At 40.3% G+C, this 14,301-nt stretch overlaps 1 protein-coding gene across 2 annotated transcripts in view; it reads left to right on the top strand.

Moving 5' to 3' along the window:
- The window catches only part of STOX1 (storkhead box 1), a 51,424-nt gene extending 37,123 nt beyond the window's left edge, over nucleotides 1–14,301 (top strand). For both annotated transcript variants that reach the window (XM_027130075.1, XM_027130076.1), the window contains 3 exons: nucleotides 7,222–7,374; nucleotides 9,155–11,501; nucleotides 14,076–14,301. In XM_027130075.1, coding sequence (XP_026985876.1) covers nucleotides 7,222–7,374; nucleotides 9,155–11,501; nucleotides 14,076–14,223 — 2,648 coding nt within the window. In that variant the 3' untranslated portion in view covers nucleotides 14,224–14,301. The remainder of the gene's footprint in view (nucleotides 1–7,221; nucleotides 7,375–9,154; nucleotides 11,502–14,075) is intronic.

The following is a 14,301-nucleotide window of genomic DNA, read 5'->3' as shown; positions in this document are numbered from 1 at the left end:
TCTGTACTGGATAAAAGTGCAGTTTAAAATCAGGGAAGCTTCTTGGATTACTTAGGACAAAACATCCTTTTTTATTAAACTTGACTGTATCTGCAGGCTGTTTTATTCATGCTCTATTGTCATCTCTAAAGCACGTAGAAGATGCTTTTCCCACAGTGTGATTCAATACAGGCGCCCAGAAAGATGCTCTCAGATTTCATGTGTCTGGGTAATTAGCTGAGTTTGAGCGGCTCAGTTAAACCGTTTGAAGGTCAATAATGCATGAATTTCTGGCAGACTGCCTAGAAGAGCCCATAAACACACTTGTATAAGGACTAAACATGTTTATTTTGTGTTTTAAATATGAAATAACGTTAGGATTAGTTTTGCCTAGAATTTAATTTTATGGCAGATTCATGTTTTAGTGTGACACAGAATAGTTCTGATGTGAATCCTTTCCAAATTTCCAAAGAAGTATTTCCTCTCTTTTGCATATTTGGTAGCACAGTTTCTTATGGACCTTAAAATCAAATTCAAGCACCCCAAATTAAAATGTCAGAGTTTAGATTCCATGAGGAGGCCCTCTTGGAATTTGTTTAGGTGCCTTAATTCAAAGCATAAGATAAATGTAAATACTGCATGGTAGTTAATTTTTTTCCCCTAAAGATAAAGTGTTTATGGAAAACTAATTTTGTCCCTAAAATTTAACTAGAGCATTCAGATATCAAAATAAACATTCAATTTTGATAAAGATGCTTTTACTTCAGAGATTTTTTTCAGTGAACAAAGCAAATGCAGGTTTGGCACCAGCAGCTTGTATCTTGATTTTGGTTCTGCCTTTCTCACTTGGAAAGTGCAATGTTTAGGCTTGTTTTAACTTTAGTAAAACTTCCAACTGATTATCTGTAACTGGCAGATTTAGGAGTCCTGTGTTCCTGGTTGAAGAGTTCTCCAGTACCATAGCTCCTGGGGAGGGTTTGCTTGTTCTACTCCAGCTGCCTTATCTGGGTCTGGTGAAAGGCAATCTTGCTGTGTCCATATTTGTCATGAGTGTACCTCTTGCTGTTTTTACACTGGGGCATGAGTATTCATGCCTCATGAATTGTCCAGGAAATAGCTCTTTCAGCCACTTCTCTTTGCTGTTAGAAAACAGCCAGGTTAGGGTATTCTAGAGGCCTTCAACCTGAGGCATATGGTGGAGGCCTTTGTGTCCTGACATAAAGAAACCACCTCCTTTTCCTCAGAATTTTGATGAGGTTTTTCATTGCAGCGGATTATTGCTGAGCTATTGTCACCAGCTCCGGGAACAAGCCACACTCCCAGGGTTCTGCTCCTAATGGCCAGGGGCTTTCTAGACCACTGTCATTAGGCACCAGGGAGCAGGAATTGATTGCCTGGGGTTATGTGAATTTATGTCCATCACACAGGAAGCTGATTCTAGTCACAGTTTTAGAATCCCAAGCCATGAGGAGCCTGCTCCAGACTTTACTGGATGTCATCTGCTTTTGATAGTGGAGAGCTCCATATTTTCATTTTATCTACATGCTACATACATTTAATTTGCCTTGCATTTTTTTCTTCCCTAAAAAAGTGGACTCTTAAAGAATAATTGTTTTCAAACTCATATAATTTGCCTCATTATTATAACTTGGAATTTTTTTAAAAATTTATATACCAACTAAATCCTTTGGGAATACAACAAGGTAGCAATAAAAATGTCCTTTGCAGAAAAGGTAGCATTAAATGTAGCAGGTGCTAATCTGTATGGTTCCACTTTGTTGGTTATTTTTTGTGAAACCAGCCTTTTGGCTAAACACTTCTCCCATTTCCGTAGCACCCAAGAGTACAAGACTGTGTGAAATGAGAGAACATTGTTGTGAACTGTTTACTCTGGCTCACCCTGCTCCAGCTCAGGGGTCAGAGGTCCACAGCAGGCCTGGACTTAAGGGTGCCTTCAGTTCCTCTGAGGTAGTTGAGGATAAAGCAAAAGGTCTGGCCTTCTCTTATTGTGAAATCTAATTACATTTATAAGAGGGGTCTTCTGCACAGGAAGTTAATTTTTGGTGGAAAACTCTGTAAGAGTCATTGCATTCCAGAAACCCAAGTGCAAGAGTAAGTGAAGCAAACTGTGGCTGCAGCTGGAAAATGATTCCTGCTTCTGTCACCAATGTTCCTGTGTCAGGGTTCACTCTGCTTTCCTGCACAAAAAACTCTTGATGATTTATGCACCTGAAGACGTATCTTAGCAACGGCTGTGAAGGGGAAATGTACTGAGAAACTTTCTCTAGCCTTTGTCTAGAGGGAGCTCCAAAGCAGAGGTTACATGCTATTTAACATGTTCTCTACAAGGCAGTTGACATATAATTGTATTAGTTTTAAAAAGAAAAAGGCAGGGACTTCCCTGGTGGCGCAGTGGTTAAGAATCCACCTGCCAGTGCAGGGGACACGGGTTTGAGCCCTGGTCCAAGAAGATCCCACATGCCGCGGAGCAGCTAAGCCCGTGCGCCACAGCTACTGAGCCTGCTGCTAAGCTTAAGGATTGAACTAGAAAATGGGCTGTTTTAGGTCTGACCCAAAGGCATAGTGGAGACCCCTTACTGGACCCTAGTACAGCTTCCTTGTTTCATTTGCACAGAAATGGGCAGCCACTGGCAGGGGGCACAGCAGGGACATCAGACATGTACTGACTTTCTAGCCACTCATCTCTTTATTTTAATGTCTCTGGTCCTCCCCCCTGCACTACACGCCAATCTCAAAGTTCAAAGTTCAAAGTGACTGGGTTTAGGCCAGGGATGCAGTGAGGCTTGAGTGTGTATTGTGTGGTTGAGCAAATCCTTTTTAGGTTTTGCTCTCTACTTCTCCAGTACTCTAGCCTTTATCTTTCTAGGAGAGAAGAACTTTTCCCTCCTTTTTGAATTAAGGACTTCTAAGTCCATATGAAATGGGGCAGGTAATCAATTTAAGATCACATACAAGAAAAAAGTCACTTAGACTGTCTTGGAAGATGGGGAAGAGAGTTATATAAGTTTGTTATAAATTAAGCACATAGAGTTATGTTTAAGAAGCATAAAAATATGTGAAATTGTACTTTAATTCTGTATTTTGTCAGGTTGAGGAGGGAGATGAAAGAGAAGAAAATAAATCTCAGATGCGGAGGGTAAAAAGAAAAGCAAAGGGAATGAAGATAGGGAGAAAGGCTTATTACCCTTAGCTCAGAGGTGGAGTTTTTAGGAGGATTTTGAGTTTTAGGTCAGTTAACGTTCCTCTTGGACATTAAGTTTCATAGCATCATCTCTTATCACCACCCTTTGAAATGCTGATTGATTTAGTCATTCATGCTAGTTTCTCAGAATGCTGTAGGTATCTTAGCATCACCCAATGGGACAGCAGCAAGCAGGCCAAGAGGAGATCCTTCCCTTGGCTGACAAAGCAGGCAGCAATTCTGCCCTGTGTTGTGACCGTCCAAGGTCAAAAATGCCCCAGCCTGCCAAATAGAGAAGCTTAGGTAAACAAGGGAACAGACCAATGTGATCTTTAACAGCAAACTGCTTATCACTTCCCTGATGGCAGTCCTTTATCTTTCATGAAGATACACGAAGTACTGTGAGCCACTTACCAGCTTTGGCTACAACCCTTTACCCCTGGCCAGTCCTGTCACTTTCCTTCCTCCTTAACAACCAGTGCAATGTATTGGTTTCCTCACTGTCACTGGAGAGTCAAATGCAGGGTATAGCCAAGTTTTCTAAATTCTTTGGCTTGCCTCTGGCCACAGTTGACTCCCGTGCAGCCCCAGGACCATATTTATTGTTCAGTGGTTAGCTACTTTAACACTGCTGTCATTAGCACCCTAACGTCTCCAAAGAGCGGTCCTCAGACCTGCAGCATGAACATCAACTGGGAGGTTGTTAGAAATGCAGGATCATAGGCTCATTTTCAGATCTTCTGAGTCAGATTCTACACACTACCACAATCGCCGGATGATTCTCACATGCACATTAAAGTTTTAGCCCTGTTGGCCTCCCTGACTCCCATCTTTTCGATTCCAGATTGCTTCATCTGCCAGAAACCACACTTAAGTGACCTTGAGACTCAGGGCTCCTTCATAATCTTTGTGTTCATTTTAAAATTTCCTAGGGTACTCTGAGAATGACCCCTCAAACTCCCTTTCTCCTCTTCACCTCCTCATTCCCATTTTTTCTCCTCCCATTGCTATTTTCTTTCTCCCTAACTTTACAGAGATCAGATGACTTTGCTGTGCTAATATTTTTTTCCTTCTATGCCTCAATATATTTCTGGTCTTCTGCCACCCTCAAGTTTCAGATGAAGTAATATCCTTCTCATTTCTAACAATAGTTCTTTTACCAGTGCCTTTTATTTATTTTTTAATTAATTAATTTTTGGCTGAGTTGGGTCTTTGTTGCTGCACTCGGGTTTTCTCTAGTTGCGGTGAGTGGAGCAGGGGCTACTCTTTGTTGCAGTGCACGGGCTTCTCATTGCGGTGGCTTCTCTTGTTGCGGAGCACGGGCTCTAGGCACGCGGGCTCAGTAGTTGTGGCGCATGGGCTGAGTTGCTCCGCGGCATGTAGGATCTTCCTGGCCCAGGGCTCGAACCCGTGTCCCCTGCATTGGCAGGCAGATCCTTAACCACTGCGCCACCAGGAAAGTCCCTACCTGTTCCTTTTATACACTTTCCTTTTCCCTTCCTTTAGGATCTTGCTGTCTTACTAGTCTTCTTTCTCACAGAATTATTTCCATCGTCTCCACTAAACCCTTCCTTTTTGTATCCAAATGTGCAAACATGTTCTTTTAAGAAAATCACAGCATACACATTTCACATTCACTTGATCCTACTTTTTTTCTGGTTTGTGTTCTGTTTCTCCTCTTTCACAATCAGATTTTTCCAACAAATGGTCTAGAACCATGGTTTACAGCTGGGGCAATTTTGACCCCCAACCCCTTCCTTTCAGGGACATTTGGCAGTATCTGGAGACATTTTTGGTTGCTGCAGCTGTGGGAGATGTTCCTGGCATCTGGAGGCCAAGGATGCTACCGAACATCGTGCAGTGCACAAGACAGCCCTCACAGCAAATAATTCTCTGGCTATGGTGACCGACCATCCTGGTTTGCCTTCAGCTTTCTGGTTATAGCACTGAAAATCCTGTGTCCCAGGAAACCCCTCATTCCTGGGCATACTGGGATGGTTGGTCACCCTGTATCTGGCCCCAAACGTCCAAAGTGCCAAAAATGACAAACCCTGCTCTAGAAGGAAGACCCATTAACTTCACTTTCTTCTCACCAACTCCCTTCCCTTCAGTCTGTTGTTGTTTTTTTTTTTTTTTGACTGCACACCACGTGGCTTGTTCCCCAACCAGGGATTGAACCCGCACCCTCGGCAGTGAAAGCACAGAGTCCTAACCACTGGACTGCCAGGGAATTCCCCAATCTGATATTTAATTTCTGTTCCTTCCCATGAAAACAGTTCTCTTGAAAGTCACCAATGGTCACCTTGTTCCAATCAAGTAATCCAATTGCCTCTTCTCCTCCCCTCAACCTTTTTGATCTCTTTCAAGCATTTGACACTGTTAATTTGCTCTTCATTTTAAAAAATATTTTTTATTATTTATTTGGCTGCGCTGGCTCCTAGTTGTGGCATGTGGGATCTTCGCTGCAGCGTGTGGGGTCTTTAGTTGTAGCATGCAAACTCTTTGCTGAGACATGCATGTGGGATCTAGTTCCCTGACCAGGGATCAAACCCGGGCCCCCTGCATTGGGACCACAGAGTCTTAACCACTGGACCACCAGGGAAATCCCTGCTATTCATTTTGAAGTCTTTTCCTCATAATCTTGCTTCTCTCCCTCCTACCCTCATCATCGTGCCTTCTCTCTTTTGTGGGTTCCTATTTCTACTACATCTTAAACGTAGGTAGTCTCTCAGTTAAGTGTTCCTTGGCTCTCTTCTTTACTCTTCTAATAAAAGAATTAATTTCATTCCTTTTTTTATTTTTTGCCTGTGCTATGCAGCTTGTGATCTTAGTTCTCCGACCAGGGATTGAACCTGGACCCTCGGCAGTGAGAGCACGGAGTCGTAACCACTGGACTACCATGGGATTACCTAATTTCACTCCTTATCTTCAGCTCTCATCTTTATTGGTTGATTCCCAAATCACTTTCCTGAGTCCTAGTCCTTCATTTCCAATTAATTGAGGGGTTCCCTTGGATACCCAGCAGAATCTAAAACTCAACCTGATTAATGGCAGGTTAAGAAGAACAATTTTATATGTTGGCAAAGAGGAAAGATAATACAGTCTAGCTTCTATTTCCAGTCTTATCTTCTATTTTGGTCTGATATAACCCTTAAACTCTACCCAACCAGGATAACTCTCTCCATGCTCTTATATATCTTGTGATTCCCTCCTTCCATGATTTTGTTCCATGTATTCTTAAACGTAGTTTTTTTTGTTTGTTTTTTTGTTTTGTTTTGTGGTACGCGGGCCTCTCACTGCCGCGGCCTCTCCCGCTGCGGAGCACAGGCTCCGGACGCGCAGGCTCAGCGGCCATGGCTCACGGGCCCAGCCGCTCCGCGGCATGTGGGATCCTCCCGGACCGGGGCACGAACCCGCGTCCCCTGCATCGGCAGGCGGACTCCCAACCACTGCGCCCCCAGGGAAGCCCCTGTTCTATCTATTCTTGAAAACTGTAAATCACTTCTGCCTTTTCCTTCTTCAGATCTTCCTAATCATTTCAATCAGGAAAGTGTGGAATGACAAAAATACTGGATTAGGAGTCAGAAGATCTATTTCTGTCACTTTACTTTCTTTTAGGATTGGGACAATTACTTGAACTTTCTATGGCTATATATATTCTAAATGAAGAAATAATAATCCTATCTGTGCCTATCTAAGGTAGCTAATATGAAAAAATGCTTTGAAAGATGTGAATTGCCATATAATCGTTGTCTGACTTGAACTCCAATAGCACTTTGAGCCTTTCATATAGAAACTTATTATCTCTTGCTTATAAAGTAGTGACAATTAGACTTCTTAAAAGTAGAGATCATAAACTAAGCCTTTTTCTTCTGTAGTTTCTATCATTGTGCATATAATGTTAACAGATTGAGTTAAGACTGATGAAAGAAAAGCAATTCCACCTGATATTCAGTCTTTATTCTTGATTCACTAATTCCAAATATTTTATACTATATCAAATTTATCACCCTTTTTTTTTTTTTAAATCTCCAATTTAGGTGATGTCTTTCCAGTGCAAATGAATCCAATAGCTCAATCTCAGTTTATACCTTTGGCTGAAGTTCTTTGCTGTGCTGTATCTGATATGAATGCCGCTCAGATTGTAGTAACACAGGAATCACTATTGGAACATTTGGTGAAACATTACCCAGGTAGAGTAACAAGTTTTTCTCTATTAGTTCATTGTATGTGTTTGGTTTCTATTTATAAATCATCTTAAACACATAAACTGGGCAATATCTAATTTTTTTTCTATTATAGAACCTTGTATTAGAGCCCCGGTGGAAAAAGGTCTGCATCAGCAAGTTTATGAGTATTTCTTTTATTTTCCAGAAGTACTTTTTCAAAATAATGTTTATGGTAATAATTAAGTCGGACTTTGTAGAAAGGAGTGCAAAGGAAAAAATGAAGATTCAATTTCTCCCCCGCCTCCTTTTTTTTTGACCGTGCCCCTCGGCATGTGGGATCTTAGCTCCCCAACGAGGGATTATACCTGTGCCCCCTGCAGTGGAAGCGTGCGTGCGAGTCTTAACCACTGGACCACCAGGGAAGTCCCTGCCTCCTATTTTTTTTTTTTTTTTTTTTGCGGTACGCGGGCCTCTCACTGTTGTGGCCTCTCCCGTTGCGGAGCACAGGCTCCGGACGCGCAGACTCAGCGGCTATGGCTCACGGGCCCAGACGCTCCGCGGCATGTGGGATCCTCCCGGACCGGGACACGAACCCGTGTCCCCTGCATTGGCAGGCGGACTCTCAACCACTGCGCCACCAGGGAAGCCCGTGCCTCCTATTCTTTTTTTTTTTTTCATCTTTATTGGAGTATAATTGCTTTACAATGATGTGTTAGTTTCTGCTTTATAACAGAGTGAATCAGTTATACATATACATATGTTCCCATGTCTCTTCCCTCTTGCGTCTCCCTCCCTCCCACCCTCCCTATCCCACCCCTCCAGGCGGTCACAAAGCACTGAGCTGATCTCCCTGCCGTGCCTCCTATTCTTAAATTGCTACTTCCCAGAGGTGACATCTTCTGTTGTTTATAGTTTCTCATGGACACTTTCATAAGTTGTATTTGAATATATGTATCCTTTTTAAATAAGTTGGATCATTCTATACATTCTCTCTGCACCTTTCTTTTTTTAACTTAAAGACATGTTTTTGAGATCTTTCCGTATAAGCATATATCGATCTATCTCATTCTTTTCATAGGTGCATGATATCCCAGTGCATGAATGTAGAAGAGTAGTTTTTTATTTTTCCCATTATAAGATATGCTTATTGTAGAGAAATCCAGAAAATATAGAAAAGTAATCACTTATAGTACCTCTACTCAAAGGAAACCAATATTAACATATTGATATATTTTCTTTGTGTTACACATTTTTTTTCACATTTTTAACATTGTTTTCATAATATGAATATAATTTTGAACTCTGCTATTCAGAAAGGGAATTTCTTTTAAAATTGTTACCTTCTCAGTTTGAAAAACCACCATAATCCAGATGTTAGGTAGTTTGCCCTCACCCAAGCACAGACTGATTTTCATTTTCTCTTTAGATTCTTACTGAGGTTTAAGCTATGAGACTGGTTTTCAAAAACTTCCATGTTTGCTCTCAAGAAGGCTTTCCTTAGTCACAATTTAAATTTATAATGAGGTTGTATAACTTGGTGTTTGTGTTTGAGTGAACAGATTTTTTTCTTTGCTTAACCGGTAACCTAGCCATATGTCTTTGTGTAGGTGAAATTATATTTCTGTTACTCAGCTGAATTATGATTATTGTTAATGCTTCTTTGACATTTTAATTATATATATTAATTGTGTTACAGTTAGCTCTGGGTTCATCAAGCAAATGTGTGGTCATTTCTGAGTTACTGATTTCACTCAAAATGTTTCTTATTCAGAACGTATCAGTGTAAAGTGCTTATTTGTTTTAGGCATTGCAATTCCATCTCAAGATATTCTCTATACCACTCTGGGAACTCTCATTAAAGAAAGGAAGATTTATCACACTGGAGAAGGATACTTCATAGTTACTCCTCAGACTTACTTCATTACAAATACAAACCCCCAAGAAAATAAGAGAGTCCTATCAGATGAAAGTCCCCGGATGCCAACTTCCATTACATACCTGGTGAACGTGGAAAGCTGTGCAGACCTAGCCAAAGAAAATGCGGCCCCCATATCCCATTGTCATTCTTGCCAGTGTTTCCATGATGTGTGCACTCAGTATATACAGGAACCACCAGCTGCTGCAGAAGTGACTAGAAAATGCCAGAAAGGTCTTGGGGAATCCAAACCTTTGGTACAGAATCGAACAGTGTCTGAGGAGAATCGCGTCTGTGACAGCACCAAACCTTTACCATTCACAAAAGACAGAGAAAAAGCCAAGAAATTTGGCTTTAGCCTCTTCTGGCGCAGTATATCCAGAAAGGAGAAGTCCAGAACAGAGCACAGCAGTTTCTCTGCCCAGTTCCCACCAGAAGAATGGCCCGTCCGAGATGAAGATAACTTGGACAATATCCCTCGAGACATTGAACATGAGATAATCAAACGAATTAATCCCATTTTAACTGTTGACAACTTAATCAAACATACTGTCATAATGCAAAAATACGAAGAACAGAAAAAATATAATAGCCAGGGCACTTCCACTTATATGCTGACACTCAGGCATAAGTATCCTTCAAAAGTGGGAGTTAAGAAAAGTCAGGGCCGGTCTGTAAAGCCTCGAAGGCGGGGCCATTCACATAGAGATAGAGACAAAGCCAGGAGTCAGGGAAGTGGGCCTCAGCCAGGAAGCATTAGGCTGGAGAAACACCCCAAGCTCCCTGCTACACAGCCCACCCCCGGAATTGAAAGCCCTAATGAAGTAGAGCTTCAGAAACCACTTGGTGAGAATCCATCAGTGCTAGGTTCCCATTTGATTTACAAAAAGCGAATCAGTAATCCTTTCCAGGGTTTCTCTCACCGAAGGAGCCCAATAACCAAAGAGCACAACATCCAGAAGATCGGTGATCTGAAACCCAGTCAGATTGGACCAAAGGGAAAGCCTTTCCAAAGGGCGAGGTCTTTGGATTCCTCAAGAATCTTTGAGAGTGAAGCCAAACAGTCATACAGTGAACAATGTAATGATAAACTGAGAGCAGAATCCATTTATGTGAATCACTCTACTGTCAAACCTATCAGTGATGACTTTAGAGATTACCTCTTCAATTACTCTCAGTGTGGTGTTTTGCAAAATGATAGTAAATGCTGTTCCTTCAGGGAAAGCACGTTGAGACGTGATGTGTATGGTGGAGAAAATGAGGCAATCCCTGAAGTCTCGAGGAAAAGCTACTCTCATTTTGACACATTAGAAGAGACAAAAGAAACACAGCATGTCCTGCTATCACAAGGTTCCTCTTCTTTAGACCAAGCATCCTCTGCTCGTAGATCAGTTGATGAAACAATACACCAGTTCCAAAATCTTGGTCTTTTGGATTACCCAGTTGGTGCAAACCATTTGAGACAACCTGAGAGACAAGACAGAGACTCAGAGGAAACTCTGATGAGAAAGGCATTTATCCAGGAAGCAGAGACTGTGAGTCTAGAAAATGAAGGACTTTCTGATGACGACCAGGCCTTGTATCAGAATGAAGCAGATGATGAGGATGGGGCCTGCAGTTCATTGTATCTAGATGAGGATGACTTTTCTGAGAATGACGACTTAATTCAAATGCTGCCTGGCCACATTCAAGTTTCCTTTCCAGGGGGAAACAAGTGGAATCATTTAGGAAAACGAAAGGTGACCGAAAGGTCTCTGACTGAGTACAATAGCAACATACAGAGGTTTGAGCCTCTGGTGCTCAAAGGAAATGAACATTACAAGCCCACTGGGTTGCTTACTAATCCCGGTGAAAGCCAAAAACCTAATCTCTCTGCTGAAAACTGTGTCCTCAATTTAGGGATCCAGTCTGGTTTTGACTATGAAAAGGAACCCAGTGTAGCTAAATGTGTACAGGCCTCAGCACCTGCTGATGGAAGTATATTTGATTACTACGGCACAAGGAAAAGTGCTTCAGAGGCTGAAACCCTACAAGACCCTGTTGGTGACACAGGAAAGAAACCAGCCACCTGGAGTCAGAGTGCTCAGGAAATGAGAAAACAGTACACACACAAGTTAGAACTGTTCAACACTTCGCATATGCCAGTGTTGGCTCAGGACGTCCAACCTGAACATAGTCACTTGGAAGGAACCGAAAATCAGAGCATGGCAGGAGATAGTGGAATAGATTCTCCACGGTAAGTGCACATAGAAGTGATTGGCCACTATCCCACAGGAATTATTAAAATCAAGGCCATATTGAGTTACCTTGTGGGAGACTCCTGAATAAATTTTTTATAATGATACAAGTCTACCAGCCTTTACTGAATAAATTGTATGAAGTTACAATGAAATCTCTTATATAATAGGATAGAGTTCATTTTTAATGTGAACCAAGATTTGACTGTTCCACTACTACTAAATCTTGAATTATTTCTAAAAATAGGAAGGGACTACCATAAACCAAGCACTTCCTGAACTGAAGGTTGGAAAGTTTTCACTTATATTCCTGGTTCTACACAGGTTGAGATAGAGATGTGGCTACTTTCCACTAATATTTTCCATGCCAGTTTGTTTAAATAACATTGTTCAGCATATAAAAGTAATTTGGTCATAATAGAACATTTAAAGTACTGAAAAGTAGTTTTTTAAAAACATCTATAATCACCCTACCATCTAGATATTTTTAAAAATCTTTTTATATTTGGTGTATTTATACTTTGGTCTGAACATATTGAGTCTATATATTTTGTCTGTTGAGCTCATACTGTAGTTACTATTTTGCATGTTGCTTTTTTCAATAGAATATAATGAACATTCCCCCATGTTATTAAATAGTTTTCTAAAAAGTCATCTTAAAATTTGGCATATATCTTCATTAGTTTTTTTATTATATAAAATTATTGTGTACCTCTTTTTTAAATAGTAACATAGAAATGTAAAAAGTAAAACTGGTAGTCTCCATTCCCTAGCCTTTTCCATTCCTATTCCGTAGAGGTGACCTAAATATTGTTAACAGTTTGGCGTATATTCTTTCAGACTTTTTCCCTTGCATTTATAAATATAATTATTTTCTAACAACAGAGCATACAGAGCTGTGGCTTTCTTTTTCACCTAATTTATCATGGATATCCTGCAATCAGTACATATATATCCTGCTTTTGGCGGGGGGCACTGCGCTGTGCAGCTTGCAGGATCTTTGTTCCCCGACCGGGGATTGAACCTGGGTCCTCAGCAGTGAAAGCTCAAGAGTCCTAACCACTGGACCACCAGGGAATTCCCTCCAGCTCATTGTTTTTTTTTTTTTTTTTTTTTTGCTGTGCCACGCAACATGCATGTGGGATCTTAGTTCCCTGACCAGGGATCGAACCCGTGCCCCCTGCAGTGGAAGCATGGAGTCTTAACAACTGGACCGCCAGGGAAGTCCCTCATTTTTTGAAATGGCTGCTTAGTATTCCATTATGTGGACCCTGTTATTTACATAACCATTATTTTCCTTCCTTTGACATTTAGATTATTCCCAGTTTTTTTGCTATAATAAATCAATCTGCAGCGAATTGTTATTACTAAATGTTTGTGGACATTCCTAATTATTTATAACTTAGGCTAAATTCCTGGAAGTTTGCATTTTTTTAAACACATCTACTTTATTGAGGAACAAGATTTTTTTGCCTGAAACAGTAGTTTAATTCATATTAAGTCATTGAAGTATCAAAACATGTTGTTTTTGAGGTAAACAACAGTGTAAACCAATAAGCCATGGATTCCCTTTTTTTCCTCTCTGGCAAAAACAAAAATAAAACCAAAAACAAACCCAAAATAGATAAGAGAAATTGACATGAATTGAGAATTTAAATTTGAGAAATCTTGAGAAATTTAATTTTTAAAAATTGTTTATAATATGGTTTTCTTGAAAGATTTATAACTATAATCATTAAAGACATTTATAGGAAAAGGGAGGGGAGATAACATTTGGACATCAGCATCCAATTATGTGCCATAATTGGATTAGGATTAGGGAGACAGAGATGAACAAGATGTTGTTGCTACCTATAGGAAGCTTACAATTTAGCTTAGTTTAGTTGAGGAGACCAACAAAAACAATAAACAAATTGAACTCAACAACAAAGCATAAACTCTTAATTCCACATCTCTTTGGCAGTTATGAAGAGTGATGGGCTGTGTGGGAAAGATTTATGGAGGACACATTTTTGAGACATCTCTTGATGTAATGGACAGGTGAGGGAGAGGAGGCAAGGTGGGAGAAGGGGAATGTCAAAAACAAAATGCCCAACCAGTAATGTGAGTTGGCTGAAGCAAGGCAGATGTGTTGGATAAGGGACTAACATCGCTTACAGCTCCTAGGAAAGGAACGCTAGTCAATATGAAAAATATTACAGTTGGCTTTTCCTTTCCATATGCTTACTCAAAAAAGAAACAAATTATACAAGAAGATATTGGTCATTTTAGTTGTATAGAAGAGTTTTTCATGGAGCTTATTGTTTCTGCCTAGAATATACTTGATATTGGATCGAGAACAGATGTTCAGAGAATATGAACTTCTTAGAAAGCAGCTGTCAAATAATTGAGTTGCTATTGGGAATCCTTTAAAATGTAAAGAGCACTTTAGATTTTTAAAGGTTAACTTATTTGATAAGTTAGTTCCTGTTAGTAAATGTACTCCTTCAAAGTAATAAATGAAGGTATTTTGCCTTGGTTAGAAATCCAGGCCCTTTTGAAGGCAATAATTCTGTTATTTTTAATATCTTTAGGACACAGAGTCTGGCATCTAATAACTCAGTCATTTTGGATGGACTAAAAAGAAGACAGAATTTTCTGCAGAATTTTGGAGGCACAAAGAGCAGTCAAACACCCACATCCAATTCCTTACTACAACTAACTCCAGTCATAAATGTTTAATTCTTTTTTTAAGATTTTTTTTTTCAATGTGGACCATTTTTAAAGTGTTTTATTGAATTTGTTACAACATTGCTTCTG

This window comes from Aethalodelphis obliquidens, unplaced genomic scaffold (assembly GCF_003676395.1).
Source record: "Aethalodelphis obliquidens isolate GAN/ISIS:26980383/991018 unplaced genomic scaffold, ASM367639v1 scaffold37, whole genome shotgun sequence".
Lineage (NCBI taxonomy): Eukaryota > Metazoa > Chordata > Mammalia > Artiodactyla > Delphinidae > Aethalodelphis > Aethalodelphis obliquidens.
The sequence above is the reverse complement of the archived record's forward strand: the minus strand, read 5'-3'. Positions and strand labels throughout refer to the sequence as shown.